The following is a 27,903-nucleotide window of genomic DNA, read 5'->3' as shown; positions in this document are numbered from 1 at the left end:
GCTGATGACGACCCAAATATCCACATGAAGTTTTTCATACGGCAACAATTTTTTTTCGAATAACTATGTTTTGTTTACAATTTTGTCTGAAAAAATCAATTTGTGCTGGAAATACATGAAAACCATATGATAGCCCAAAATAGGTGTTACTTTTCAGCACACTTAGCTGGGAAGTGCACACAATCTTTAGTTTCTTTCTCTCACTTTTTCCCTAGTGCTACATAAAACACCTCGCCTTGCTCATAGCCTAGCTGAGTTGAAAATGAAGTCTTTAGATGTTAATAAGCCCTTGATATAAAGGCAACAAGCTCCAGGGTCCTTGCAACTTTTGAATACAATATTTGTAGTTCCACCTAGTTTCCTTTAAAAAAATGTTTTAAATAAAATTTATTTTGGAATTAAAAATAGAGTTGGAGTTTAAATTAGAGTTATAATTTATATAAAAATTTTTTTAGCATCATGGATAAGAAAAAGATTTGAAGAACCTGGTTGTATGGAATTGTCTAACACTGAAAAAAGCAGATTGCTGGCTCGCTTAGTTCGCTCAACTGAGTAAGTTATTTTTTTTTAAATAAACCAAAGTATCCAGCATGGAAAAATGTTTTATTTTATCCTAGAAAAGCTTTGGAACTTTTGTTTAAAGTTCGGACAAGATAACATGCATGTGCGCAATAGTTTAGGGATGTTGTATTTTCCAAGCTGTCATCTTGAAGCAGCTTCAAGAAACCCTATGAAATTGAATGACTTTTGTGTTATGATTTTTTTGTAGATTCGAGAATTACTTAGCAAAGAAATGGAGTTCAGAAAAACGATTTGGTTTGGAGGGGTGTGAGGTAATTATGTTTTTTAGTTTGTGACATATTAATGTATGTTTGATAATGTTTTATTTCTTTTCTATACTTCTTCCATGCCGAATGAAACAAAATATAAACAAATCATATTTTAGGTGTTGATACCTGCATTAAAACATATCATTGACATCTCCAGTAACCTTGGTGTTGAAAGTATTATCATGGGAATGCCTCACAGGTTTGTATACAACATCTTCTTATAAAAGATGGAATTGAATACTTTTTTAAGATCAAAAGTTGAAAAAAGCCAAAAACATAAAGATGCTTGCAGCGCCTATACCCTTAAAGAGAGAAATTTTAGCCAAAAGAAAATTTGACTTGACAAACATACCAACTTAAGGTTTTTTTAACATCTGGAAAGTTAAAGACCTGCCTGAATTAAATGTTTCATTGCCTGTTAAGTTAAATTACTGCCGAAGTTGCTGCCGAAAATTTCATTGGTGAAAAACTAAGACGTTAATGGAAGAGTTTTAAATGTCCTTATTTGAGGCCTTTCTTTTTTTTTTGTAATACACAAAATTAAATTCTCACCAAATTTATCATTTTTTTATGTGTTAATTAAACTCCTTAACCATTTCCGTGCCACCTATTTGTCAACTAGTTTCCTAGAAAACAAATAGTATTTTTTCTGCTTCAAATTTCTTAAGAAGTATTAGAGCCATGATGTTGAAACTTTGACCCTTTTTAACCTTCAAGTCAAAGTGCAGTTTAACACCAAAAACAAACGTCATGGTCTGCTCATGTAATTATAAAAAGTGTGAAGGAAGGCAAAAAAGTATGGCTCTTTCAGATGTGAAATAAAACAAATTGAATAAGTTGCTTGTTTAACATATTAACTACAACATGATCTCTCATATCATATTCTCCACTATCAATAATAAAAAATGACCACAATTTTATTGTTTTACACTATTGCAGTGCTCTGTTAATAATGTCAAACAATTTTAGCCTTAAAGTGTACCTCTCACTTCAAAATAAGTTAAGCTAAAAATGTTCACAACATAATAGTATCCACCAAAAAAACACTTGTTTTGCAAATATATATTGTAGTAAACAGAAATTTAACCTTACAGATTTTTTTTTCTCACTTTGGTCACTTCTCCTTCCTTGGTTCAAACACATTTCGGATTCGGATTTCGATTTTCGGATTTAATCCTAATTAAAATTCATCACGTTACTCAGGGGTTGGCTACTTGTATCAAAGAGCTAAGTTTGTGAGTTATACAGCTACTATATGTTGTAGGACTCACAACGTTTACTTTGAGAAAATTAGAATGTGAAAAGCAGGCTATTGTTTGCTTACATGAAAAAGGAATAATGGAATAGGACTTTCCCCTATTTAGTTGGTTTTTAAAAAAAAAAAAAAAACTGCGAAATCACTTGCCAAAAGTGTTTTTATAAAGCAAGAACGGAAGTTTTCAGTGATGTCAAAACAAACATTATTTTGTTGTCAAACTATGTAATGACGTCAAAATTACTTACGCAGGAGATGTTATATAAGATAGATCTGTTAGGTTGTTTTAAAGTGGTAGGTAAGCTTTAATTACTTTAAAAAGCCGAGTACACCTGTAAAAATAAAAAGTGTACAGAGTGGAAAACCTGCAAAAAGAACTTATTTTTAGAGGTCGTCTTAATGTACTGGCTAATGTGTGTAGAAAGCCTTTGGAACAAATCTTCACCCAATTCAACCCATCTCTCTCTCCTGAAGATGAAGGTTCTGGTGATGTCAAATACCATCTTGGAATGACACATGAGCGTTTAAATCGAACCACAAACAAAGTTGTCCAGTTATCTGTATGTGCTAATCCATCGCATCTGGAAGGTAAAAGCGTTGAAGTTGTGTGATACCTTTATCATGATAGATGCACATATTTTACATGGCTAGCCTCACAAATATATACCCGTTCTATTATTTGCATGAGGGGCCAAGGCTTAGAGGGGAATTCATGGACTATTTAATGTGCATTTTGAGCTATGTAGGCCTAATTACTGCGCAGACAAGTCCCTATAACAACAATCCTCACAATGTGCCATTTCCCCTTTTCCCTCACATCTTAAATATATGGTCAGTTTAAAGTATTACCAGTTAAGATCTAAAAATATAAAAATTATCAATTATCAAAATTCTCTCAAGAATTATAGAGAAGAAGTTTATTTTAATTTTCACAGCTGTTGACCCAATTGTACAAGGAAAAACTAGAGCTGAACAATTTTATCGTGGAAGTACAGATGGTAAACAAGTGATGAGTATTCTTCTCCATGGGGATGCAGCGTTTGCTGGACAAGGTGTCGTGTACGAAACGTTTCATTTGAGTGATTTACCAAACTATACAACACATGGAACGATCCACATAATTGTAAATAATCAGGTGTGTTGATCAATCACTTCGTTAGAAAGTTCCTACTCTGTAAAATGTCTATATAAGATTTTGCTTTACACGATTTTGCTACCAAATTCATTTTTTTAAATACCAAGCAGCTTAAGTAGAAATTTTTCTTTTTAAAAATGCTGCAGAACCTTAAAATTCCGAGCCAAACGGTAAACCTATTTTTTATTTCTGAGAACCTGAATTAGAGCTTATACAAAGTTATTGATTTTAAGCAGATGAAAATAAACAATGGCATGCTACTGTTAAAGTTATTTATTTTTATTTTCCAACCGTTTGAGTGTGGCCGTGTTATTTGTCATACTTTGATGCCTTCAGATTGGATTCACTACTGACCCAAGAATGTCTCGATCTTCACCTTATTGTACAGACGTAGCAAAGGTTGTACAATGTCCGATTTTCCATGTGAATGCAGACGACCCAGAAGCGGTAATGCATGTTTGTAAAGTAGCAGCAGAATACAGACATCAATTTGGTAAAGATGTGGCAATCGACTTGGTTTGTATTCATTCTATTATTATCCATAGAAACATTTTTAGATTTTCTACCCGAAAACAGACAGCTGAACAAATCAAGCTGGTGCTGTTTTTTCATTGTTCATCTATTTTTGTTTCATTTTAAATGTAGGTATGTTATCGCAAAAATGGACACAATGAAGGTGATAATCCTGATTTCACACAACCACTTATGTATCAACGAATTCGACAACAAGTTCCGATCATGAAAAAATACGCCGACAAGCTAATCACTGAAAATGTTGTGACCAAAGAAGAATATGACGTGAGATGTTGTTTAACAAATAAATATTTTATGTATACTTTTGTTATAAAAATACAAGTAAATATTTTCTGATTTTGGTTTATATAAAAGACTGCTCTTTTATATAAACCAAAAATGTTGAAAAGGAATATGCCTTATTAAAAAAGGCTAAATTTTTAAACAGATTTCAATTTTCATTTCACATGACATATTATATTTTGTGCTTCTACAGAACATAACAGGATTGCATCCACACTTTTTAGGGAGTGAAGAAAAAATATGACAAAGTGTTAGAAGAATCTTTTGAAAATGCAAAAACCAGACCAGAAATGAAAATTGCAGATTGGCTTGACTCAAAGTGGGGAGGTATTTACATTTAGCAGTGTTACATCAATATGCTTGAAGCCTTTAATATGATGCACTAAATGTTAATCGTAATTCAAAACAAGGGTTAAGATGCACATTCATATATGAGATTGCTAGAGGAGTCATCATCGGTGTTGGCCTAATGTCTGTTTTGGTTCCATGGGCGTGGTTTGTTAATGACCTTCCGGTCTGATTTAGACTGTGTTAGTTCTAAAATCTTATTATTTTCTGACAAACATTCCTCCATCTACCTTGAGCTTTACGCGAGGCTCTTTTTGGCTGAATTGTGGACATTAAAATTGACATGCAGTGTTAAGTTTTTATCATTTATGAAATTACTTTAAGTTTGGTAAAAAACAGATTTTGTGTTGTCTTTAAAAAAAGATAAAATTTTAACGTTTTGAAGAAACCATATCGGTAGGATCAAGCACGAAACTAGGAAACAAAAAAATGATAAAAAATTTAACAAGTGTTGTTTGATAAAAAATGGCATAGAATCTTTTTAAGATTTTCTAATCACTTCCCCTTGTTACATAATACTAACAGGATCGTATTAAAACACAATTAATGATTTTTGACTTGAAAAACAAAAAAGTTATAAAAATATAACAGCCTAATGTTCAGATTTTGGTAATTTTTATCACGAAAAAAAGTTAAACTACACATTCTTGGATATTTCATTCAGAGCAAGTCTCGTATAACAATTAAAGACACCTAGAAATGTCAAATGTAAACAAATAACGATGAAACATTAACGAAATAGCTACACTAAAATGTTATGGAACAAATGTGTATGTTAAATTTTTACCAATAGAAGAACTAGTACTGGCAAATCCTCATTCTTTATGTATAATCAAAGCTCAAATATTATATTTTTTAATTTCTTTTCAACGGAATCTTGTAAAGTACAATAGTACCCATCATCGAGAAATTTTTATTAGACTAAACTAAAAATTAAGTGAGTTATGAAAAAAAATTTTTTTTTTTACAAATTTGTAATGTCCACAATGAGGCCTTATATTTTTGATCATGTCCTATTATATAAAATAACGTCCCCAAGCCTGTTTTCTTATTCAGTCCTCATTAAGGAGGTATGTTATGTGTCTTGTGTTGACGAATAATCAATATGTTTTTAACGAAAATAAGATTATTCACCGATTGCTGTTTTAGATTTTGTTAAAATGGTAAATATTCTTTTTTTAAGGTTTTTTTCAGAAACATGATTTGCTTGGGGAATTACTTCCTACTGGCACCAGTATGGATACATTGCTTGCTATCGGAAATAAATTTTCAACACCACCTGAGAATTTCAATTTGCATAATGGTATGTTTGTGTTGTCATTTTTTTATATATATAGTATATAAGTATATATAAGTTAAAAGATGGGCAGGTAGTAATGTTTGACTGGACCTTGTTTGCTCTGAAGTGGTAGTCAATTTAGGGATCTCATTAACTATATTTTTTAGGACTGAAGAGAGTTCTGAAAGGAAGAAGTGAAATGTTAAAAAACGGTATTGCAGATTGGGCAATTGGAGAAGCGTTAGCATTTGGTACGTTACTGAAAGAAGGAATACATGTCAGACTGAGCGGTCAGGATGTTGAACGAGGAACATTCAGGTAAAATTGATAACCTATTTTTTTTTCTCTACCTACATGATCGAATAGAATGTTGAATTCTTTGATTAGGTCAAACTATATTATTTCATTACTTTTTTTGATATTCTTCATGGTAAATGGTAATGTCATCCTCACAAGCTTGTTATTCTTTTTGGTTAATCGAGAAAAGGATTAAGTTGCTAGATTTGTACCATGCTAAAAAATACACTTACATTTATTATAAGCCACACAAATCTAACAACATCAGGGTCGTTTTTATTTTCGTTTGACTCTGTGAAGAATTCTTTGTTCGAAATAGAGGATTATAAGTAAGGGAAAATATTTTTCAATGGTATGATAATAAGGAACAATGTTAAACAAAATTTTACTCACAAAAAATTATTGCTATAGGATTTATTAATTTCAAATTTCATTGTTTTGATTTTAACCTATAGTGATATTCCATATCTAGCTTCATTTTAAGATTCTTTATTTTTTTTATATCTATAAAATCTGTTAGGTAAAGTATGTAAAAATTATTTTTAGCGAAAATATCAAGTATCAGTTTAGGAAAACAAACTAGCAGTTAAAAAATCCACCTTCACCTCAAACCGTTTAAATGTTGGACACCACTTGTTGTGCTTGTGTTTTGTTCAGCTAGTTTGTTATAACAATTTTGTTTTTATTTTCTACAGTCATCGCCATCATGTGTTGAACGACCAAAAAATTGATCAGAAATGTTATAACGTATTGAACAACCTTTATGAAGATCAAGCTGAGTATCATGTCTGCAACAGTTCGTTATCAGAGTACGCAGTGTTGGGTGAGCTTTAAAGTGTTTGAGCATTATAACTTGTGCATTTGAGTATTTGACGTCTGAAGAGAAATGCATTGAAAAACCTCCGTTATTACTCTCTTCGACAACTGATAGAAAAAAAGCTTATTATTCTTTTCAGGATTTGAATTAGGTTACAGCATGACCAACCCATATTCCTTGGTGATATGGGAAGCACAGTTTGGTGACTTCATGAACACTGCACAGGTTCGTTCGTTTGTTTTTCTTGTTTATGAAGTATGTTAGTGCTGTGTTCGGTTGCACATAAAGTATGTCAGTGCTAAGTTTGCTTGTACATATTTTTTATATGTTGGGAAAATGCCAGTAATTTTTGGTTAATATTGTCAACTGTTTGTAACTCGGTCAGTAATTAACCCACAAGCTTCACTGAAAGCCATTTCTCTACTGGAAATGGAACCTATGATATCTGTATTCTGCGGAAGTCGAAAGTGGATAACTAATTTTTTATTTGCAGTGTATCATTGATCAGTTTATATCAAGCGGTCAAGATAAATGGGTTCGTCAAAGCGGACTGGTGATGTTGCTTCCACATGGTATGGAAGGAATGGTACGTTTTAGCATGTTTTTCAATTTCTTGTTGTAAAAGGCGACAGTTTGTTTCATTTGTGTGTGTTTTTAACCAATTTTTGGTGTGAATGTAGGGACCGGAACATTCGAGTGCGCGACCTGAGAGATTTTTACAAATGACTAAAGAGGATTCCGACACATTCCCAGTAAGTCTTCAGTTGGTTTCTATTGTGTTTGTGATGTTTTGTCTATGAGTTGTTGCCGTTGTCATTGGTGTTACATTTCATTGTCATTTCTTTTCTATGCAGGATTATCCTCCAGATGAGTTCGAGCTACGTCAGAACTACAACATCAATTGGTTTGTAAGTGACTGATCTCTTGTTTGTTTTCTTTTGATCAAATTAACTATCGGCGAAGAAAAAGGGTTAGCGTACTTTCGGAAGTGTACAGACAGATTGGTTGCACAGATGGACGGTTACTCCGTTCTTGTGGAAATGAGCCCTCAGTTGCATGGATAACTACTAATGTGACGTTTGCATGTTGCTGATAGCAACTACTGGTGGTTTCACATAAAATATTTCTTTCATTTTAGATCTGCAACATAACCACGCCAGCAAATCTCTTTCATGCACTGAGACGACAAGTTTATCTGGATTTTAGAAAACCAGTAGGTTATAACCTGTTTATGAATTCTATTTTTTTTTCGTAAACCATGTTTTTTTTCTGTTACAGTATCAAAAAAAAGGAAATCTTGACCAATACATACGCAAAAAGTAAGTGCTAAAGTTTTTCTTTTGTAGTTGATTGTTATGACACCGAAAAGTTTGTTGCGTCTCGAAGCGGCACGATCTAACCTCGAGGAAATGGCGGAAGGAACGAGCTTCATTCGTTTGATACCAGAGGAAGGACCATGCACGACTAATCCGGATAAGGTGAAAAAACTGGTCTTGTGCACAGGGAAGATATATTACGATTTGGTGAAAGCAAGAACGCAGTTTGAATTGGACGATGACATCGCAATTTCAAGAATTGAGCAGGTACGACCAACTGTTATGAAAACTATATAAAGGTTTTATTTAGCACTCCCACATGGGGTTGTCTGTTTAGTGCTCTCACCCAGGGATATCTATTTAGGACTCTCATGCAGGAATGTCTATTTAGCACTCCCTTCTTGGAATTTCTATTCAGCGGTCCCGGGATGTCTATTTACCGCCCCTTCCAGGGATGTATATTAAGCACTCCCTCCCATGGATTATATTTAAAAGTCTCATCCCAGGATATTCAATCAACACTTTCTCCCAAGGATATCTATTTAACATTCCACTTACGGCTATGCGATTTTTATTCCCATCTATCACTAAACAAACGAAGGCATTACTGCACTCTTTATAACTGAAGCAGCAAGTATTTCAGCTTGAAGTGCAAAAAGAATCTATTGAAACTGTCAATCATGTTGCACGCACTTTCTGTAGTTGATATGAAGAGGCTGGAAAATTAAAATTATGCTTGCTTGATTCGTTGAAGTCTTCAAAACGACAGAAGTAGACGCACCCATTTCTACTTTTTCATTTTTCAAACTATCTACAGTTCGTTTTAAACAATTTTCAATCGAAACTGACACAACATATCCAATATTTATGGCGCTCTTTTTGTGACACCTTAATGTCGTTCTCATTTTTATTGCTCGTTTAAGTGTGCTTCGGCTGCCGTAAGAGATGGTAATAATCGAAACTGTTTTGTAAAATACAACCTTAAATAATACATCTAACTCAAAAAATCAATGCTATCATTTTAAATAATTAATAGGAATAATTTGGTCAATGGTTAAATTTGTATTCGAAAGTTTTCTTGTTGTTGAATTGTTTATTTGTGGTGAACGTGTTGATGACCTTGCTGACGTCATAAATGTGTTTAGATAAAGATATAAAATTTAAAAGGTTGAAATTTTCAGAAAAATGCCTAATGAAAATTAATTGTCGATGACGTGTTTTTTTCGGCGTAGTAATAAACCCACGCAGGAAGTTTAACTGCGTTGTTATGAAAATGGCAAAGTCTGGTAAATAGTATTTTTTTATTTATAATTTGATTTTTTAAATAAGAAACGTCTACCATTTTTTTTAAATTTTAGTTGTCACCATTCCCCTTCGATTTGGTGAGAGACGAGTGCGCCAAATATCCAAACGCTGAAATACAATGGGCGCAGGAAGAACATAAAAACCACGGTTACTGGCAACACGTTCAGCCTCGCATTGAAACGGCTACTGGAAAAACCAGACGGGCAACGTAAGTACGACCGTGTTTAGTCGATCAACTGAAAATGAAAGCGATCTTTTTTCTATATTGTTGTTATTCTTATGATCATTAACCCAGGGTAGTCTTCAGTTCGTACTTGTACTGCTATCGACAAGGTCCTGTTATCGGCAAGGTCCTGCGAAGAAGCTCCATTTGAGCGTGCCATCATAGTAATCGCTTAGATACCAATTCTATTCTTATGTTCTATACAGAAAACATTCTACATTCGAAAACTTTGTTTTTACATTGCTAAATCTGATGTTATCACTTAGATAAAAAATTATATCGTGCAAGTGTTTTCAAAATTAAAAAACAAATCATAAGAAATCATCAGGTTATAAATTCTTAGTTCTACAGATTTTCTTGATAAAAGCTGCTACGAAGGCGTCTTTTCTATAAAGAAAGTGACCCTTAGGTTGTCGATACCCTGTCAGCCATTTATACGTTGTTGGTTATACCACATTGGCTTTTTTATGTCTATATTGATATTTTTTCAACGTTTACGGTCAAAATCACCTAAATAAAATCACATTGTAAAAAAAATCTGGATTATTATTTTGTGCTTTCGTCTTTTCTCAGGTACGCTGGTCGTCCGACGTCAGCATCTCCAGCTACTGGCAATAAACGTCAACATCTTGACGAGCAGACAAATCTTATTGATAGTATATTTAATATAAAGTAGAGAAAAAATATTTCCTGTCTTCATGTTCGTATTTTAACAGTCGTTTATCTTTTCCACATATTTAAGCCAAGATACAGATAGTTGTATAATAAAGTAGTTTTTTATGAGGTGAATTAAATAATGTACTCTGTGGCGACTCTGTTTTGACATTATAATAATAGAAGCAGAAAAAGCTCATTAGTATGAGTTTTCGCGTATTTGTACAAAAATTTACCACAGAAAACACGCATAAATTTATTGCGCAAAAATATCCTATTTTTTTTTTTTTTCATAAAACAAAACTGATGATAGCAGAAACTGATTGTTTTTAACTCATCTAAACCTTGTCTGGATTATTAGTAACTTCAACCTTGTTGTAAGTGGAAAGTTTAATTTAATTCAAAATTCGTATGGATTAGGTAGACTCTGAATTCAAAATGGTAGATGTACACACACTGCTGAGTAAAATGGTAGATGTAAACACACTGCTTAGTGAAAACTTTCCTTCGTGCTGCAATCAACCGACCTCCCAATTACAATCTCTTACTTACCTCTTTGTTTACCTAACTGTTTGTATTGTCGTATAAAAATGTATTTTATCCTTTTATGGTTCGGCTTTCCAATTTTTTTTCACATACTATGGTGCATATGATTGTAGTTTTTATTTAAATATATTGTATATAACTTACTGACGTTGTTTTTCTCTTTCAATAACATACTTATTTCATTCCCTTTCACCGTATGTATGTCGGTGTGCATAACACTGTCCGGACAGAGAACAACCTCGTTTCCAGGGTAATAGTCATGGATGTGAGTTTGATACGCGCGTTCCACTTCTGCACAACACACATTTTTTTAATGTAAGCACATTTTATCGACTTCTGCAAGAAAAGCTGGACTGAGAAGATAAACAGAAATGTTTTAAAAATGTAATAACCAAGCAGTCGTTTTTGCGATCCAACATTAATTCCTGATTTGCCAAAGTTGATTCCCTGAAATACTTTAGGGGAATTATTTTAAAGATTTGGAATCCCGTTCACAAACCCACAATGTCGTTGCTTTATCCATCACCTTGTCAGTAAAAAAATCGCATCTCCGATTTACAATTTTCTTCGACCAAAAACCTTTAGAGAATTTTACTACGAGCCTATCTTTTATTAAAATGTTTCAGTTGTTTGTCCTAAATTGATTTAATCGATTAATTTAATATTATTGATGACACGGGAGGAAACACAACAGGAAGAAAAAATACATACCAGCGATATTTTCATTTTAAATAATCAATGGACTTTAGTGTGACTCAACTTTTGACAAGATAAACGCACTGTTTTATGCATTGGGACTAAAATGTTCCAAAAAGAGAGTTTTGTGTCCGATTGTCCTTATTGAGATATTTGAGATTCATAAAGAGAATATAACTTCGCGATTTCGCGAATGCTTTTTTAGAACGTTTATTATTGCAATTCATGAAATTATTTCCCGTTGATTCGCAAACATTCAACAACTGTCGCAAAAATAGTTTTTTGAGGGTAAATGATGTCACGCAAAATGGTAGCTTAGCTGCGACGGGCGAACCCGTGGATTTTTCCACGGGCTAAAGACTAGCACTACGAAATTTACCGAGTAGAAAGTGATACGTTTACGAATCATTCTAGTTTTGCAGAACTTTAAGAATAATTTTCAACCAAGCAGGTTAGCATTCCGGATTTAGTTACACGTAAATAATTTGTTCGATTTTAATACCCTCGTATCCCTTCAAGAAACATTTCAAGAAACATTTCAAGAAATGACTGATCAAGCATAAAAATAAATACAATATGTACAAACAAAACAGATTATCTTAGCAAAAGTATTTTAGCTCTGGAAATCCAAGCTTCAATTAAATGAATGCTGGGCTAATTTGTACATGATGTACATGACATGTCGTCCAAAATTTTTAAAAAAAATGCAATTCGGGAAACGTGAAATTTTAGCGGGCACGTCGTCTGCCGGCTATTTAGTAAATATGTTTAATGTTTAACATTTAGCATGCATGATGCATATTGGTGAAATAAGCGTTCCACGAAAGATCGACTTCTAATCGTAGGTCCTTCAACAAAACCAATATGGCCGCCATAATCTGTTAAAATGATAGCCATATTCGGATTCTTTTTAATTGCATCCAGTGGAATTGCTAAAATAGGAATGTAATCATTGAAAAAACAAATAATATAAAAAACAAACATAAACAAATAAAACTTAAACTTATCTGTTACAAAAACTAACAAACCTTACATTGCACCGGTGCAAACAGGACCAAACTTACATTGCAAAAAAGATCCGGTTTGTTTAAATCCCACCGGTTTAAGACCTCACTTATCTGGTGCAAAAACTGACACAATACCCGTTCGAACATAAACAAAGTGAAACTTACACTCCTCCGGTGCAAAAGGGTCATCTCTCGCGTTTAAAAACAACATTGGGATTTGTATTTTTTCTAGAGGTTTTAACGATAAAGATGATTCTGTGTAATAGTCATGACAAGAAGGAAATCCAAACGTTTTCGATGTAAACTGCTCATCAAATTCACGAATACTTGTTGCCTAAAGGTGTAAACAAACATTCTAGGTTAGAAATTTTAGAACAGAAATTACATAGAAACAAGGCCTTACGTAAGGCCTGGCTTCCATCGCGATGAAAAAAAAACAACATAAAAACTGGACCGTGACATAAACAAAGTTATTCATGGATTTTTAAAAAGCATAATTCCTTAGTAATTATCTCGCACAACTTATTTTAATGATAGTAAAAAGTGAAGTAAATTTGAATTAACATTTAAGGTCAATCTCATTTTTTCTTTTGTATTTTCCTTTCCAAATAGTCTTTAAATAATTAATTTCAAATATTAGTAAACAAATAATGCAAGTAAACAAGAAAACTGATTTATTGTAAACAAAATACCTTCATCACGTCCTCTAATTTGTACGGAAGTTGATCGTCTTCTTGAAAGACATCTAAATTTCTAAACAAAGAATCACAAATGTGCGATCTTCTATTTTGTGCCACACTTGAAATCGAGAAGTGTACATTAAACTTTAAAACGACGTCAGGGAGAGAGGGACAGAGTTAAATCCATCAGTATAAGAAGTCGTGCGCACATTTCATAGGAGGGCACTCGCAAGAAGGAAGGGAGGGAGAGATAAATCAATTCATTGGATTTAAATTAAGCGTACACTTTTCGATTTGTGATTTATGCCTTAACAGAACAGAAAAATAAATTGCAAATAAATACAAAGGTTTGCAAATAAACTAACTTTACAGACCGATGGTTAACTTAAGAAACTACATGTTTTGCTTGACCAGTGAATTGGTAAGGAAAAAAAGTTGAGAACAAAATACTGGAAAAAGTGTAATTGAAAATTCAAATATCATGTTAAATAATTTTTAAAAATTTTGATAAAATCTTACAGAACTAATTCTGCGAAAGCTTAAGCAAGTAAACTAACTTGATGATTCTTGATAAGGTTATGTTTTGGAATAATGAACTGTAGAAATTCACTTTTAACCTTTTCCCCATTTGTTGTTTTGTTTTGCAATTTTCTAAGCCTATGTGTATTTCCAAGTTCGCCTCATCCTATTTTCAAACTATTTGGAAGTTGAGCGTATAATTAAACTTGGCGAGTTGGAAAAAGACATGCATGCAAAGCTAGACAACACCCTTTCCCTCAATATAGTGCAACACAAACAAATAGCTGGACGAAACAGATGTATCACATTCTTACTCTGTAACAATATTTTTCAAATTGTTAGCCAAATGACGGTTATAAATGAGCCAGTTAAGTGGTTTTTCAAGTGATGCGGTGGATTTGAAGCTATCCCAGGGAGCTGAAATCACTAGCGCTCCTACAACACGTGCTTTTGGTGAGCCGACTTGTGCCATATAATTGGTCAACACCATCCTATCCAGTGCAAAAAAAAAAAAAAAAAAAATAAATAACACTTACTGTCTTATTAAGACTTTTAATTTATTCAATATGAATCGGTTGTACAAAAACCAATTGACAGGCTTTTCTAACGAGCTCGTTGTCTTTGCACCATCCCATGGAACAGAGATCAACAAAGCTGCTGCTATATTTGCCTTGCAGTTGCCACCATTTTCAGAGAGGTAGTTTGTAAAAATAACACTACATAGAGAAAGAAAAGACACTTCACACCTATGCTATTAGATATTCCAGACAATTCTGTACGTTGTGCAAAACCAACATATCAAAATGATTTTTTTAAGTTAAAAAAAAAATTGTAAATATTTTTTTGCCATGCTATCACAATTAATGGTGATGACATAGCTCCAAAACATTTTTGCACATTTACTAGGTTTTGCACTAGGTCAAAGGTTAAATAAAAAATTATTGCATTCCACGGGACCAAAAAAGGTAAAAGGGTAAATTTTTTACCAATACTAAGACAATCAATTTTGGTAGCCTGTTATTCACTTTAACCACTTACCCTCCAAGTGAAACAGCAAAAATAATGAGTGGGCTTTCTGGATATTTCTTTGCAACATGCTCCAAAACAAATTCTAAATCTTCCCCATTACAAGCACAGAAAGTACGAGGAGTCTATATAGAGGAAATATGTTTAGGAATTTAGGAATTTACCCTCTCCTAGTTAGTGTTCATATGTAAATAGTTGTTTATACATGATATTATAAAAAAGCATGAGTCAATTAACAAGAGTTTTGAAAGTCTGCCATAAAAGGTTGGAGATCAAACATTGGGTCAAGTTAAAAAAAAACTAAAAAAAGGATCTACCTTTAAATCAGTTTTTCCCATACCGCGGTTGTTAAAAACTAATGCACTAAAAAATAAAAATAAAATTATCTCGCATCAAGTGCAGTTTGAAACACAGCTATGGGGTTCACTTCATTAGTTGACTCTAATAAACAATTAACAAAAATACAATCATGTTCATAATAGTTTTGGAAAAACTACTCCTTCCCCTCCCCCCACTCTTCAGTGTTGGTTGGAGGTCTTTTCCAGAGTCACTGGCAGTACTTTGGGGCACAAATCAACACAAAATCAACACTGACTGTAGGGGGAGAGGGGGCAAACTCTGAAAAAAGCCTCAAAAGCCGTTTTTCCAATAATTTATGAACATGATTGTAGATGAGTATAGCATTCCCTACAAATTTAGTCCAGAAAACTTGTTCTTCCAAACACATTTAAATTGCAGGCTTGCCGTTTTCCGGTAAAAAAACACTTTACCAAAATACTTTTTTTGATAAAAAATTGTTTTCTATAGCTCCAATCTAACTGCCTTTGTGGTCTTTTTGAAACAACTGATAGAGTATATAATAGTATATATTATATATCACTTGAAATTAACATATATATATATATATATATATATATATATATATATATATATATATATATATATATATATATATATATATATGAATTAATAATTTTCGTGACGTGTAAGAAATGCATTAATCGCAAATGGATACAGTCATAAAGTCATCACGCAAGTAGAAAATAAAATGAAGAGAGGATGCAACAGAGACAACAAGGAAACATCAGAGGAATTTATCGCATCAGCATTCCTACCCTTCGTACCAGGTACCAGCGAGATCCTTCGTCAAGTTTTAGGGAACACAAGATCAAATGCAATCTTAACTCTAAAGACACCCTAAGAAGCACTTTGTCTAAACCAAAAGACAAAATAAACCTGGAAGAACAAAGCAATGTTGTTTACGAAATCCCGTGTAAAGATTGTGATGCAGTGTATATAGGCGAAACAAAAAGAAAGTTTAAACAACGAGTACAAGAACATATGTACGCAGTGAGAAACGGAGATGTGAAGAAAAACGGAATTGCGGACCACAGCTGGAGCAGATGTCATTAGTTTAATTGGGATGAGAATAAAATCATTGACAGAGAATCCAGAAAAACAGCCAGGAAGATTAAAGAAACCATCAACAGTGTAGAATGTAACAAACACATAAACAGAATCTCGTATCAACTTCCTGAGATTTGGTTACCAGCCCTACAGAAGAAGTAGTTACCTACATCTAGGTCCGAAAATGTTAATGACCATAATTAACTGTAATTATCAGCTCGTTTCTGATATTGGTTAATTTTTATGAATTTTGATCCTCTGCAATTATATAAATACATGCGCAACATCATTTTACTTTGCCTGATGATGGGTGAAGGATCTCCCGAAACGTCGGCTACTAAACTATCATGTTCAAGAAATGATAAACTTTCCACAGTAATAATAATTTCCTATTACCGTTTGTCTGTAAAAATAGGTCGGAATTGACAATTTTTGACTTCTCGAACTTTGGTTGAAGTTAAACTTAGAAACGGCCTTTAGCTATAAGGCTGTGAAAAAACAATAAAAATTGACTTGCTCTACTTCATTTTATGCATAGATGATGTAGGTGAATTTCTGACTTACTTTTGGATTTGACTTACCACATAACTGTGCCAGGGGATGGACAATATAGGATATTACTTTAGTTTTTTGGGGGAAGAAATGTTGTCATTTTATCATGGAAGGCTTAAAGTGAATAGTGAGTGATCATTTTTGACTTACTTTTAAGGTTATATGTGCCAAAATATGACTTACTTTCTATTTTCCATAGCAGACAAAATACTTGATAGGTTGTTCATATTTTTCCTCACTTCCTTTTTTAAAACATAAAAATGTCACACTATTTTAGGAACTGATCCCCTACCAGCATAACTTGTGAAACAAATATTTACCAACCGAAAGCCCATTTTCTCTGCTTCAATGATTACAGTTCTAACATAACTTGCATCGCTACAGCCTAAACATAATAAGTTAGGAGAAATTATTTATTACGTAACAAGACTATTTTATTGATAAGGACAGCGGTAAAATCACAAATGTAACAAAATCCATACATCCCTATATGGAATAATAATAACTTGTAGCAAAAATTTTCCACCAACAAGTTTTTCAGAAAAATTTATTTGAGTATTCCAATAATAATTTTTGAGTTTTTGAAGACTTTCTGTTTGCATAAATTTTATCTCTTTCGTCAGAGGAAGAAAGACAGACAGAAAAACATATCTTTGGATTATATTGAAACAAAGATATCTGCATAGAAACTAAATATTAAAGTTTGGCAGTTTTGTGAATAAATTATTCGTAAATTGAAATCTGCAATTGTGATTGGTTTAGAGTAAACAATTACTGTATTTTCTGGTTGATAATTTCTGAATGAGAAGTTATAAAAAAGATGATAAAAAAATATACAAGCTGTGTATTTACTTTTACTTTTTTTCTCAAAACCATCTTCTCTGTACTTTTGAAAAAAAGATGAACTTTTTTTATTTTTGGGTTTAATCTTTCACAAATAAAACATGGGCAGGTTTCTTTAAAAACAAAAATTATTTTTAGAATGATAATTAAATTTCTATGCACTTTTTTTCTTGAAACACTAAAATATACTCCAGAAACAACTACTTTACATTGAAACTCTACATTTGTGTATTTAGTTAAAAGTATACCAAATTTCCAATATCATCATGATATATAATTATGTTATTACAAACGCATAATTAGCAATAAAATCTCATGCTCTACGCATTCGTAGACAAAAAAAAAGAACATTAAGTTTCCAAACATTTTGTCAGCCCTGGCCAGCCCCTTATTATCAGTACTTGTTTGTAAATATTCAGCTTGTAAAAATAGATTATTATTCCAACTTTATAAATATTTTAAATACTAAACTTTTTGCATAGAATTTTTACCAACATAATATATTTGGTATATATTCTCGATACAAATTTTACTCTCAGCAATGTTTTAGAGTCAGATTATATTAAAGGGGATTTTAGAACTAGATTAAAAAACTTAGTCAAGCACATCACGTTCTGACTCTTTTGAAATTAAAAACCACGGAAAATTCAAAACACTTAAAGCATACAGAAAATAGTTTCTCCTTCTGTCTTTCTTCCTCCAAGCTCTTTCCAAACACTAATTTTAAACATAAATTTGTTTGAGGATAACTCTTTCCATAGTTACAACAGGTTATGGCAGATTTGCAAGATTATACTCACCTGTAATACCAGGAAGAACAACTAATGTTGGCCTCACTGCTGGATCAGGAAATTTATCATTGTCCTCATCAGGGTCAAGCCAATCCAAACTGAATTGCCCATGGTCTGGTGTATTCAATATTTCTCTAAAAATCAATGGGAAAAATTCTTTGCACCCAACCATTCACTTTTTTTACAATGATTTTGGAAAGCAAATAGTATATTATAGCTATACACTTCTAACTTACCTTTTATAGGAGATATGTGGTTTTGCTTTAAATAAAACCCGTGTTATGGTTTGAAAATGTGTATTAAATGCCCAAAAAGTAGGCCACCAATGTTCCTTTAATATAACTAATTCATCTGACAAAATTGATTTAAATTCTCCATCAGCAGCTATTAACACTGGACGGTGAACAACTTTATAAAAGTAGTATAGAAAATATCCACAAACTGCTCCCGTGATGACATGTGAGGGTTCAACAGCTTCTAGTAATTGCTTGAACATGCTTTGGTGGAAGTTCTTTTGCTTTTTATTATATTCTTCTTATTTTCTTTATTAAGATCTATCTAGCCAAGTCAGTAGGAGGTTTGATTTTGGTCATTTTCTAGATCATTAGTGCTACTGGCTAGTTTCCCTGTACACGCACACAGAACATATAAAATTTTTCAAGAATCACTGGGCAGATATAACTAAAGGCAAAAAATTGTCACGTAGCTATCATTACTTGTGATTTGCTTAATACTATATTAGGTACCCAGTAATAAAGTTCAACATTTTTGTTTGTTGTTATGGCCTCTCCTACTTAATAATGCGCACGTTGTGTATAATGCAGAACAAGATGGCCGTAAATTTAAAGAGATTAGAATATTATGAGTCCGGTAGCCGAAGCTGCTATATAAAAAATGGCGAACGGAAGAAGCCGGATTTTTTGAGTGTTTTTATATTCGCTCTCTTTCCTTCAATTAAACAAAAATTCTTCACTCAGAATTGAAGATGACTACATCCATTCAGTAACAGCATTAGCAGTAATCAAGAAATGAGAAAAAAACTTGAAGGATAATACTTGATTTGTCACTGCAGTGAAAGTTTTTTACGACACAAATTTTTAAAAAGAAGACAATTTCAAGCAAGACTGCTAGTTAGCTCACCTTCTAAAGATGTCTTCAAGGTAGCTATTGTTACAGTAACTTAACGAAAAGGCAAGAATATAGATCTATGCCTTTGTTAACCTATACAATAGAATTTTGTTGATTGACCTTATTGTCTTCTCCCTAATGTTTTTATACAATCTTGCTTAGCTAGCTAGCTAACTAGCTGTGTACTTAAACCCTCTTAAAAATGGCGTCGTAGATTAGTGGTTATAGCTCTCGTACTCTGTGCGGGAGACTGGGGTTCGATTCCTCTTGACGCCGATTCAACATGGGCGAGTGAATGTTACCATAGCCCCGGGTTAACCCAAGCCATGTGAGGGAAATTGGGAAGATGGCACACTGTGTTGGCCGTTGGATGTTGCCGGGAGTTGTCTAGTAGAGCGCGGGCTCTAATTGGGTCTGCGTAGCTCAAAATGAGCATTAAATACTCTAGGACTCTCCATCTACGCCATGGCCCCTCCTGGAAATAATAGACAGGGTATATCCCTCGATATTTGTGAGGCTAGCCATGTAAAATATGCACATCTATCTATACAGTCAGGGTAAACACCTAATTAGGCGGCATGACGTAATTAGGTGAGTCGTTTAGTTAGGTGAGGTGATGTAGTTTAATTAGACTACCCGAAGTCTAACTAGGCGAACGAAAACTTTCTGTTGTAAATACGTTGAAATCATTGCGTTTCGCACTACAATTTTTACGTGAATTAAATTTGTCCACTTTGCAGACAATTTTGACCAATTATCGTCTTATTTGCATCGCGCATTGGCAACTTGTGGCCCAAACCTTATGTGGCAATATTTGTTGTTTTGAATATTTTGTTTCAGCCGTCCATGCTACAGCAAAATAAAATATGGCAGACAAAAACTTGGTATTGTTTGACAAAGATTTTAGCACTGTTAAAACAGGATGTGAATCAAAGAGAAACGTTACAAAACAAACAAAGTATTTGTTACCACATCCATCTTAAAAAAAACACATTTTTTTGTGCATTTTTTGAAAGAATATCTTCATTAAATTATTGTGTATTTTACTATCGTCACCTAAATAGGCGACATGTAACCTAATTAGGTTATATATTTCATTTTAACATAATTCTTCCTTGCGTGAACATATTGAGGCACAATTGACAATTTTGGAATCATGGTTGCGTAGACTATCCATTCTGAACAAAGAGTTTTTGCGATTTTTTCTTAGGAACGTGTGACAAGCCATTAAATATTGTAATGTCTTAACTAGGCTACATATGGCCTAACTAGGCTACAATGAGTCGCCTAAATTGGTGGTAATCTGCCATAACTAATTAGCCTACCGTCGCCTATTTGACCCTGACCGTTATACTCACCCATCTTGATTAAAAGTCTGACTGAGGAAGGGGGGAGGGGTAAACAATCTCGGTAGAGAATGGAATACACATATTTAAGGGTAACCATTCTCATTAGAGCATGGAATTATATACTGTAGAAGGTGGCTGCCATTTCTAAACAGACATCAAATGAATTCTCACCATATATTATGTTACTGATGTAAAAGTAGTTCTACTTCAATTTCATTGCCCTTATTATACTATTCATCATGATTCAAGGTCTGATTGGTAAACCATTCTCGGTAAAGTAAAGGATGCGCTATGATAAACAATCATGGCAAAGATATATAGATTTTCATAAGTATACAGTTTTCTGTATACTTATGAAAATCTCATGATAGCCTTTGGAAAGCACAAATAATGCTTGTAACTCTATGGCCATCAACAATCGATCCATTTCTAATTTTTTTCAAGATTTAAATCAAGCAAATATTAATTTATTTTAATTTATTTATGGAAAGTCAAACTCTCCTGGAAATAGTATATTTGTACTGCATTTTCTGTAGCATGTGTGGATGTGACCATTATATTTTTAGTGGCAGCTTAAAGAAATTGAGTGAAGAGAGTTTGAGTCAACCAGCTGAAGAAGTATTTGATCTTCTTGCGAAACTTGGTGAAGGGTATGCAGTCTGTTTTCATTTATTGTTTATGGTGTTTTAAAGCTAGTTTTATACAAAAGTCTTTCAAGTAAAAATGTGTTTGTGCATTGTTGTCTTTATGTGTGTATGAAAATACTAAAAGCTAGTTTTATATATAAAAATACTATGAAATTTTCAGCGCATATGGATGTGTTTTTAAAGCAATGCATAAAGAATCCGGCGAGGTTCTTGCAATAAAACAAGTTCCTGTAGATACAGACTTACAAGAAATTATTAAAGAAATTAGCATCATGCAGCAGTGTGACAGGTACAGTGTTTAATAAAAATATTTTTTTCTTTTCAATATGTAAAACAATTATATAACTAAATATTCTTAAATTTATTATATATTTTAGTCCATACGTTGTTAAGTATTTTGGAAGTTATTTCAAAAACACTGATTTATGGGTATGTCAGTTTCTATATTCTATATTTCGTTTAACCAGTTTTCAGCTTTTATTCTTCAAGTTCTTGGGAAAAAGATTTGATGACAATATCCGAAATGACTCCAGCCAAGTCAAACTTTTGAGCAGTCGAAAACGTGAATCCTCTCTTAGAACTGATGTTATTGGTTGTATAAATGCAATATTTTAATATAATATTTTACCCTACCTACTTTCCATAAAAATGTTTAAAAGTTTTCAGTATACATATACCCTTTGTTTTTTGCACCCATAATTTTCAGTTCCTATTTCCTCATTAGGGCATTTATGAAATTTCCCTCACATACCAAATTTTTGAGCTCCAATATAACTTACACAGCTTATTAAATGCATTTACCTGATTAATTTTTTTTTAGATTGTCATGGAATACTGTGGAGCTGGTTCTGTGTCTGACTGCATGCGGCTTCGAAACAAAACAGTATGATTTTTAATAATATGAAGCAAAACGTCTACCAGATAAGCGTTTCTATCAATGCTTAGAATATTATTTGCTGTATTATGTCTCTTTATATTTTTGTTCAGTTAACTGAAGATGAGATAGCCTGTATATGCAGGGATACGTTAAAAGGGTTGGAATATTTACACCTGAGGAGGAAAATTCACAGGTGAGATGTCTCAATGTGACAGATGCAAAATTGATTTTTATTAAATATGTAAAAGGTATTCTGAAATTTTAGAGAATGTGCTTGCCAAACCGAAAGATAAGTTCCCCATGTTGAAGTTTAGAAAAAAGGTGTAATAGCAAATTTTCTTATTGTGAAATACATTAACGAAACAGAAGAGTTCTCTTTTTAACATGTGTTTCAAATAAAGAAGGCGTCCTTTGGAGAGAACGTTTATTTTAAAAAACAGTAAAAGGGGGTGTTTATTTCAAGGGGGCGTTCATTCGAAGAATTATGGCAGTTTTAAATATTTCGTTGCAGTTCTAACGTTTTTGCTTCGTCAATCTACCGTTGTGTTATTTCGAATTATTTCGCCGAATATCCACTCCAGAAAATTCGGCGAACTTGCCAAAAATTTGCAGTTGTCTATCTCAGCATGTCTAATATTTTACTTGTGTCGAAAACATATATTTATTTAACATTTATAGGCAACCTTTTTACTTTTGTATCGGTGTTGATCAAATGTAAATTTCATAAAGAGATCAGAAAATTCAAGAGTATTTTATCATGCGACATAGTGCAAGTTGTATGCAGTCATAATATCCAATTTGTTGCATTATATGCACACATAAATAATGAAAATAGAGAATTTGATTGTGTTTGGTCATATTTTTTATTGTAGAGATGTTAAAGCTGGCAATATACTTTTAAATACAGAAGGCCATGCAAAGCTAGGTAAAATGTCTTCTCTGTAGTAAACTTTTTAATAACATCAACTTGTCCATCAATTTTCTAATCGGATGAAAATCTTTTCTTTTTAGCTGATTTCGGAGTGGCTGGTCAATTAACGGTATTTTCTTTGATTTCCAATTTCAATTCAAAAAAACCAAACAGGCTTACTCCCTATCAGTGACATGATCTGTTTATAGCAAATAAATTTTTTGATGTAAATTTACTTTGCAGGATACTATGGCGAAAAGAAATACAGTGATCGGGACTCCTTTTTGGATGGCTCCCGAAGTGATCCAGGTATTGTAACTTTTTTATATATTTTATTACACCGTGCTTCAAATTTTACTCTATTCTCCTACATTAGCTTCAAAGACAAATTTTTAAAAATTTGAGTGTTAGTTATATCAGTAAAGTAGGTGAGAGAAAAAATACACAAATCATTGCCCTGCTTAAAACGCAAACAATTTTCCTTTTTTTTTTCAAAGAATTTATTTTTTCCCTAACTTTCATTATTTCTTCTTATTTTTTAACTTTATAACATTTAGGAAATAGGTTACGATTGCAAAGCAGACATCTGGTCATTAGGAATTACCACATTAGAAATGGCGGAAGGAAAACCGCCACATGCTGACATACATCCTATGCGAGTATGGTATTTTTCTTCAAAATAGTTTTGACTTTAATTTTGTTGTTCCTTTTTTTGCGGAGTTTATTTCTGTATATACCTTATTTATTTATTTTTAATTTCCTCTTTTTAATATTTCTACTGTTTATGTGTGTTTACTATTTGTTTTCTTTTTGATGCACCTTAATCAGCAATTGTTAATTGCAAATAAATAAGACAGACAGACAGACAGACAGACAGACAGACAGACAGACAGACAGACAGACAGACAGACAGACAGACAGACAGACAGACAGATAGATAGATAGGGCCTTAGAATGTAAGCTACAAGGTACAATGCCCATGATGTAAAAAGAAAAGCCACTGGAGACGAAATAATACTTGCAAAAACGGTTTTTATGAAAAGGTTTTTTTTGTTTCTGTAGGCAATTTTTATGATTCCGACAAAACCTCCGCCAACATTTAAAAATCCGGACAAATGGTCGAAAGACATGCAAGATTTTGTTTCAACGTGTTTGGTAAAAAATCCTGAAGAGAGGATGTCGGCTACGCTGTTACTACAGGTCGGTGGAACATTTTCTCTTCTTTTTTATTGGTGTGGAAACTTCATGACTTTTAGCAGCTTAGGGGTGAAAAGACATGCATCTTGCTATCATGTGCAGAAACAGATGTAATGTAATAACGTATTACTATAGTAAAATAAATATTGGTTTTTGTCCAATATTTTTTTGAAGAAACCAGAAGTCTTTAAAAAGCGTAGTTGTAGTCGAGCCAGCTGAATGCATCTTTCGACTTTTAACAACTCTTTGACTACTGCAACAAGTTAAAACATTTAGTTGGTTTATTCTGTACTACCAAACACAAGAAAAAAACAAGATAAAAATAAATGAGAACCTGCCACACAAGTCATAATGTTAGTTAGAAATGTGTCGCAGGGATTTTAAAGTGACACTGCTGCATTGCAGGGTTTTTGCGAAGTATAAGACTTACCACTTTTTGACGAAAGAGTTGAGTGTAATTTTCTTAACAAAGACAAAAAAGCGAAGTTTATTTTTATGTTTTTGTTTTGTTTTTCAAGAAAAACTCAGCTCTAAAGGCAGACACAAATGATCAAAAAACTAGTGTCAGAAAACGCTGCCATATTTAATGTATTGAAAATTGAGTGCTGGGAGCCGTGAACACTAGAAAGCAGATTTTAGGCGGAAGATTTTAAGTAACAATTTATTTCAAAATATGTCAACACATTTTTCAAATTTTAGCATCCTTTTATAAAAAGTTCGAAACCTGTCGAAGTGCTATCGACGATGTTAAATGACGCAACGCGAATCCGTGAAGAAGAAGCTGAGAAAAACACAGATGGTGATGATGATGAAGATGGACAGGATTTAGATGATGACGCGCAGGTCTGTTTTACTTTCCATCGTTTTGTAACAATGCTGGTGTTTGCAATATCATTTTTAAAATTGTACAATTTTTTTCACTTTGGGCGTGATTGAGTGATTACTTTAAAAAGTTCAGATATTTTACACAATGATGGTCAAAATTTCTGAAAAGTTAAGAATGCGTAAAACTATTTTTAGCCTCACTAGTAAAAATTTTTTTAGCTTTGTATATAATGTATATATTATATAATGTCTCCATGTTTACGCGAAGTAATATAAACATACAAAAAACTTCATTATCTTATATACTGGAGTATTGGAAGATTTGCTTTCTATTCGATATGACATCCGAAAAGCTAAGTCGTCAGTTTGATAAGCATTTGTCAGTGGTCCAAAAATTTACGTTTATGTGATATTAATAATAAAAGGACTAAAGCAAGTGAGATTTTATTGGTTGGTTTTGTAGGAAGATATATTCGTGACTGCTAGTTCAAGTACATTGATGGCGAACGAAGATATGGGTACCATGATATTAAACCATGATGGAGATGACCAAGATGGAACCATGATCATCAATAGCGGTACAATGGTCATGAATGACGGTACGATGATTGAAAACAACCTAGGCACAATGGTAATTAATGACGACACGGATGACTCTACGATGAAGAGTAAGCGCTTTTGTTGATTTACTTCCCTACACTCGATGCATTTTGGGTTTATTTTTAATTGCCACCCATAACATCAGATATTTTCTACAGGACCTTAGTATACACATTTTTGTTTTGTAAAAGCTTTCAAAAAGTGGCAAAAATGCTTTAATACCTCAAAAATTGTTTTAAAACACCTGCAACAGCAGAAAGCCGTATGTTACGGCATTTTTTCTCAACACAGCATTGTATGCCATTTTTCTCTATGCACAAGTATTTTGAATTTACTCCTGTTTGCACTGTTTCTAACCAGGTGTAGAGACATCAGCCGAACGTCAACAATACAGACCAGCTTACCTCGATCACTTCGAAAAACTAGAGCAGCAAAACCAAAGAAACATAGCTGGAAATAAGCGAGTCAACGAAAACATGCTGAAGGGAGACGCTGGACAACATTTTCCTGGAAAATTTCTCGGACCAATTGATTTTGAATTTGTAAGTCTGTTGTGGTAAACCCACTGCTGTGATTAAGCCTAATAATGTTTGGGGTAAATGAGACAATGATTCGTGTTTACTCTTACAAAAATCGCGATTTATTTTTGTCGGAGTTTGATGAATACCTAGTTGCAACCAATGTGAATTTGTTTATTGTATTCTTTTTAGTTAAAATCGTTGACTTTTGAAGAACTACAGCAAAGAATGTCATCACTAGACTCAGACATGGAACGTGAAATAGAAGAATTACGTAAGCGATACCAGGCTAAAAGACATCCAATTATAGAAGCGATGGAGGTGAAAAAAAAACGCCAAACAAACTTTTAGAACATACGCATCAACAAGAAGGAGAATGAGGTAGAACACCTGGAAGAGCTTTGTAATGTTTCTTCTCTTGCTACCGAGAAGAACATAGTAAAGAACTGTACGCAGTAGTTCTAAATTATGACTTTCAGTTGAAGGTGAAAGCAAACAAGATAAAAATCAAGATATTTTAATTTATACATGTTCATAGTAGCAAAATGTTTCATATATCGCGCGCTTTAAGACGTTGTAAACATTGGTCATTAGTGGAAACATCTTTGTTGACATAGCGCTCATATTCGTATCTGGTGAGTTGTTTGAAACTAGCGCCTGTTATTGTTTTGTTCAAAATCAAAATACATACACCCATTTTCCGATTTGTTCGCACTTTTTCTTCCCAGTGTCTGTTTAAAAAGCTGGAGCTGCACTGGATAACCGCTAATTTTCACGCATTTCCCTTGTCAGTGATTTTTGTTTTTTCTACTGAATTCGACAATTTTTGTCCTTTTTCAGTGGTCCCACTACCGGTGTGGTATGTAAGCATTAGCTCTGATATGAGGGCGATATGAGTTAGCTCCTGTAGCTAAAAAAATTCTTTTGTAAATTTTTTATATTAATTCTATCTCGCAAACAAAATATTTTACAACTTTTAACAATCGTTATTCTTACCCAACCAATCTCAAACTTTACAAATAATTTGAAATCAGTTAACCAGGCAACCTTGAGTCGCGTACAAGTTTCATCTTTGTATCAAAGCAGGCTGTTGCCTCTCCATCTCAAACTCAATCCAAGGCCACATAAAGGTCGACTCAATTGCACCAATTAAAACGGAGCAAAAAGGCGAGACATTTGGACAGACACAGAGTATTCACTGCGGAAAGATATAAGAACTTGTCCAGGACGATAGCCATTTTTATTACTGAACGCGTAAACTTCTTTTACAGAACGGTTTATTATTATTGAAATTATTTACCCAAGATATCCTCTTCACTTCCTATTGGCACTTCTATTAACGAGGGTCCTGCGAAGGGGCTCTTAACGCATTTAAAGCTCCAATTAGAGCTACGAAAGTCGTGCAAGCAACGCAATCACTCAACTAGGCAACCTCCCAAGATATCAATCCCATTCTCATTGCTGACCGCTGAGCAGACCTCCTGCACCGGTAGCGAACACTCTACCACAA

General features: G+C 33.3%; 3 protein-coding genes across 5 annotated transcripts in view; 2 read left to right on the top strand and 1 right to left on the bottom strand.

Annotated features, from left to right (window-relative positions):
* Window positions 1-10,964, top strand: part of LOC130647698 (2-oxoglutarate dehydrogenase complex component E1-like) — a 28,170-nt gene extending 17,206 nt beyond the window's left edge. For both annotated transcript variants that reach the window (XM_057453646.1, XM_057453647.1), the window contains 19 exons: window positions 456-552; window positions 770-833; window positions 947-1,029; window positions 2,474-2,673; window positions 3,021-3,220; window positions 3,557-3,736; window positions 3,866-4,018; window positions 4,261-4,363; window positions 5,568-5,687; window positions 5,831-5,981; window positions 6,656-6,783; window positions 6,917-7,002; window positions 7,271-7,363; window positions 7,458-7,529; window positions 7,632-7,685; window positions 7,916-7,990; window positions 8,124-8,360; window positions 9,452-9,606; window positions 10,195-10,964. In XM_057453646.1, the coding sequence (XP_057309629.1) occupies window positions 456-552; window positions 770-833; window positions 947-1,029; window positions 2,474-2,673; window positions 3,021-3,220; window positions 3,557-3,736; window positions 3,866-4,018; window positions 4,261-4,363; window positions 5,568-5,687; window positions 5,831-5,981; window positions 6,656-6,783; window positions 6,917-7,002; window positions 7,271-7,363; window positions 7,458-7,529; window positions 7,632-7,685; window positions 7,916-7,990; window positions 8,124-8,360; window positions 9,452-9,606; window positions 10,195-10,297 (2,354 nt within the window). In that variant the 3' untranslated portion in view covers window positions 10,298-10,964. The remainder of the gene's footprint in view (window positions 1-455; window positions 553-769; window positions 834-946; window positions 1,030-2,473; window positions 2,674-3,020; window positions 3,221-3,556; window positions 3,737-3,865; window positions 4,019-4,260; window positions 4,364-5,567; window positions 5,688-5,830; window positions 5,982-6,655; window positions 6,784-6,916; window positions 7,003-7,270; window positions 7,364-7,457; window positions 7,530-7,631; window positions 7,686-7,915; window positions 7,991-8,123; window positions 8,361-9,451; window positions 9,607-10,194) is intronic.
* A 1,089-nt stretch (window positions 10,965-12,053) lies between these two features.
* LOC130647699 (phospholipase ABHD3-like) lies at window positions 12,054-19,151 on the bottom strand. Of its 2 annotated transcripts, none has more exons than XM_057453648.1 (9): window positions 18,579-19,151; window positions 18,352-18,476; window positions 17,033-17,093; window positions 15,067-15,112; window positions 14,762-14,874; window positions 14,260-14,439; window positions 13,217-13,277; window positions 12,690-12,858; window positions 12,054-12,449 (listed from the first exon to the last, which is right to left on the bottom strand). In XM_057453648.1, exons 1-9 carry the CDS (start codon window positions 18,836-18,838, stop codon window positions 12,286-12,288), a joined length of 1,179 nt encoding a protein of 392 aa, XP_057309631.1. In that variant the 5' UTR covers window positions 18,839-19,151; the 3' UTR covers window positions 12,054-12,285. The 2 variants fall into 2 exon arrangements, with proteins under 2 accessions (XP_057309631.1, XP_057309633.1); XM_057453650.1 differs by lacking the exon at window positions 14,260-14,439 and adding an exon at window positions 14,038-14,214.
* Window positions 19,152-19,210: 59 nt separating this feature from the next.
* Window positions 19,211-27,376, top strand: LOC130647697 (serine/threonine-protein kinase 3/4-like). Its single transcript, XM_057453645.1, has 15 exons — window positions 19,211-19,502; window positions 21,386-21,469; window positions 21,627-21,755; window positions 21,844-21,895; window positions 22,287-22,349; window positions 22,454-22,536; window positions 23,216-23,268; window positions 23,355-23,383; window positions 23,497-23,562; window positions 23,811-23,912; window positions 24,316-24,453; window positions 25,150-25,293; window positions 25,739-25,943; window positions 26,236-26,417; window positions 26,586-27,376. Exons 1-15 carry the CDS (start codon window positions 19,492-19,494, stop codon window positions 26,742-26,744), a joined length of 1,500 nt encoding a protein of 499 aa, XP_057309628.1. The 5' UTR covers window positions 19,211-19,491; the 3' UTR covers window positions 26,745-27,376.
* The last annotated feature ends 527 nt before the right edge of the window (window positions 27,377-27,903 follow it).

The sequence above is a fragment of the Hydractinia symbiolongicarpus genome, chromosome 6 (assembly GCF_029227915.1).
Source record: "Hydractinia symbiolongicarpus strain clone_291-10 chromosome 6, HSymV2.1, whole genome shotgun sequence".
Classification (NCBI taxonomy): domain Eukaryota; kingdom Metazoa; phylum Cnidaria; class Hydrozoa; order Anthoathecata; family Hydractiniidae; genus Hydractinia; species Hydractinia symbiolongicarpus.
The sequence above is the reverse complement of the archived record's forward strand: the minus strand, read 5'-3'. Positions and strand labels throughout refer to the sequence as shown.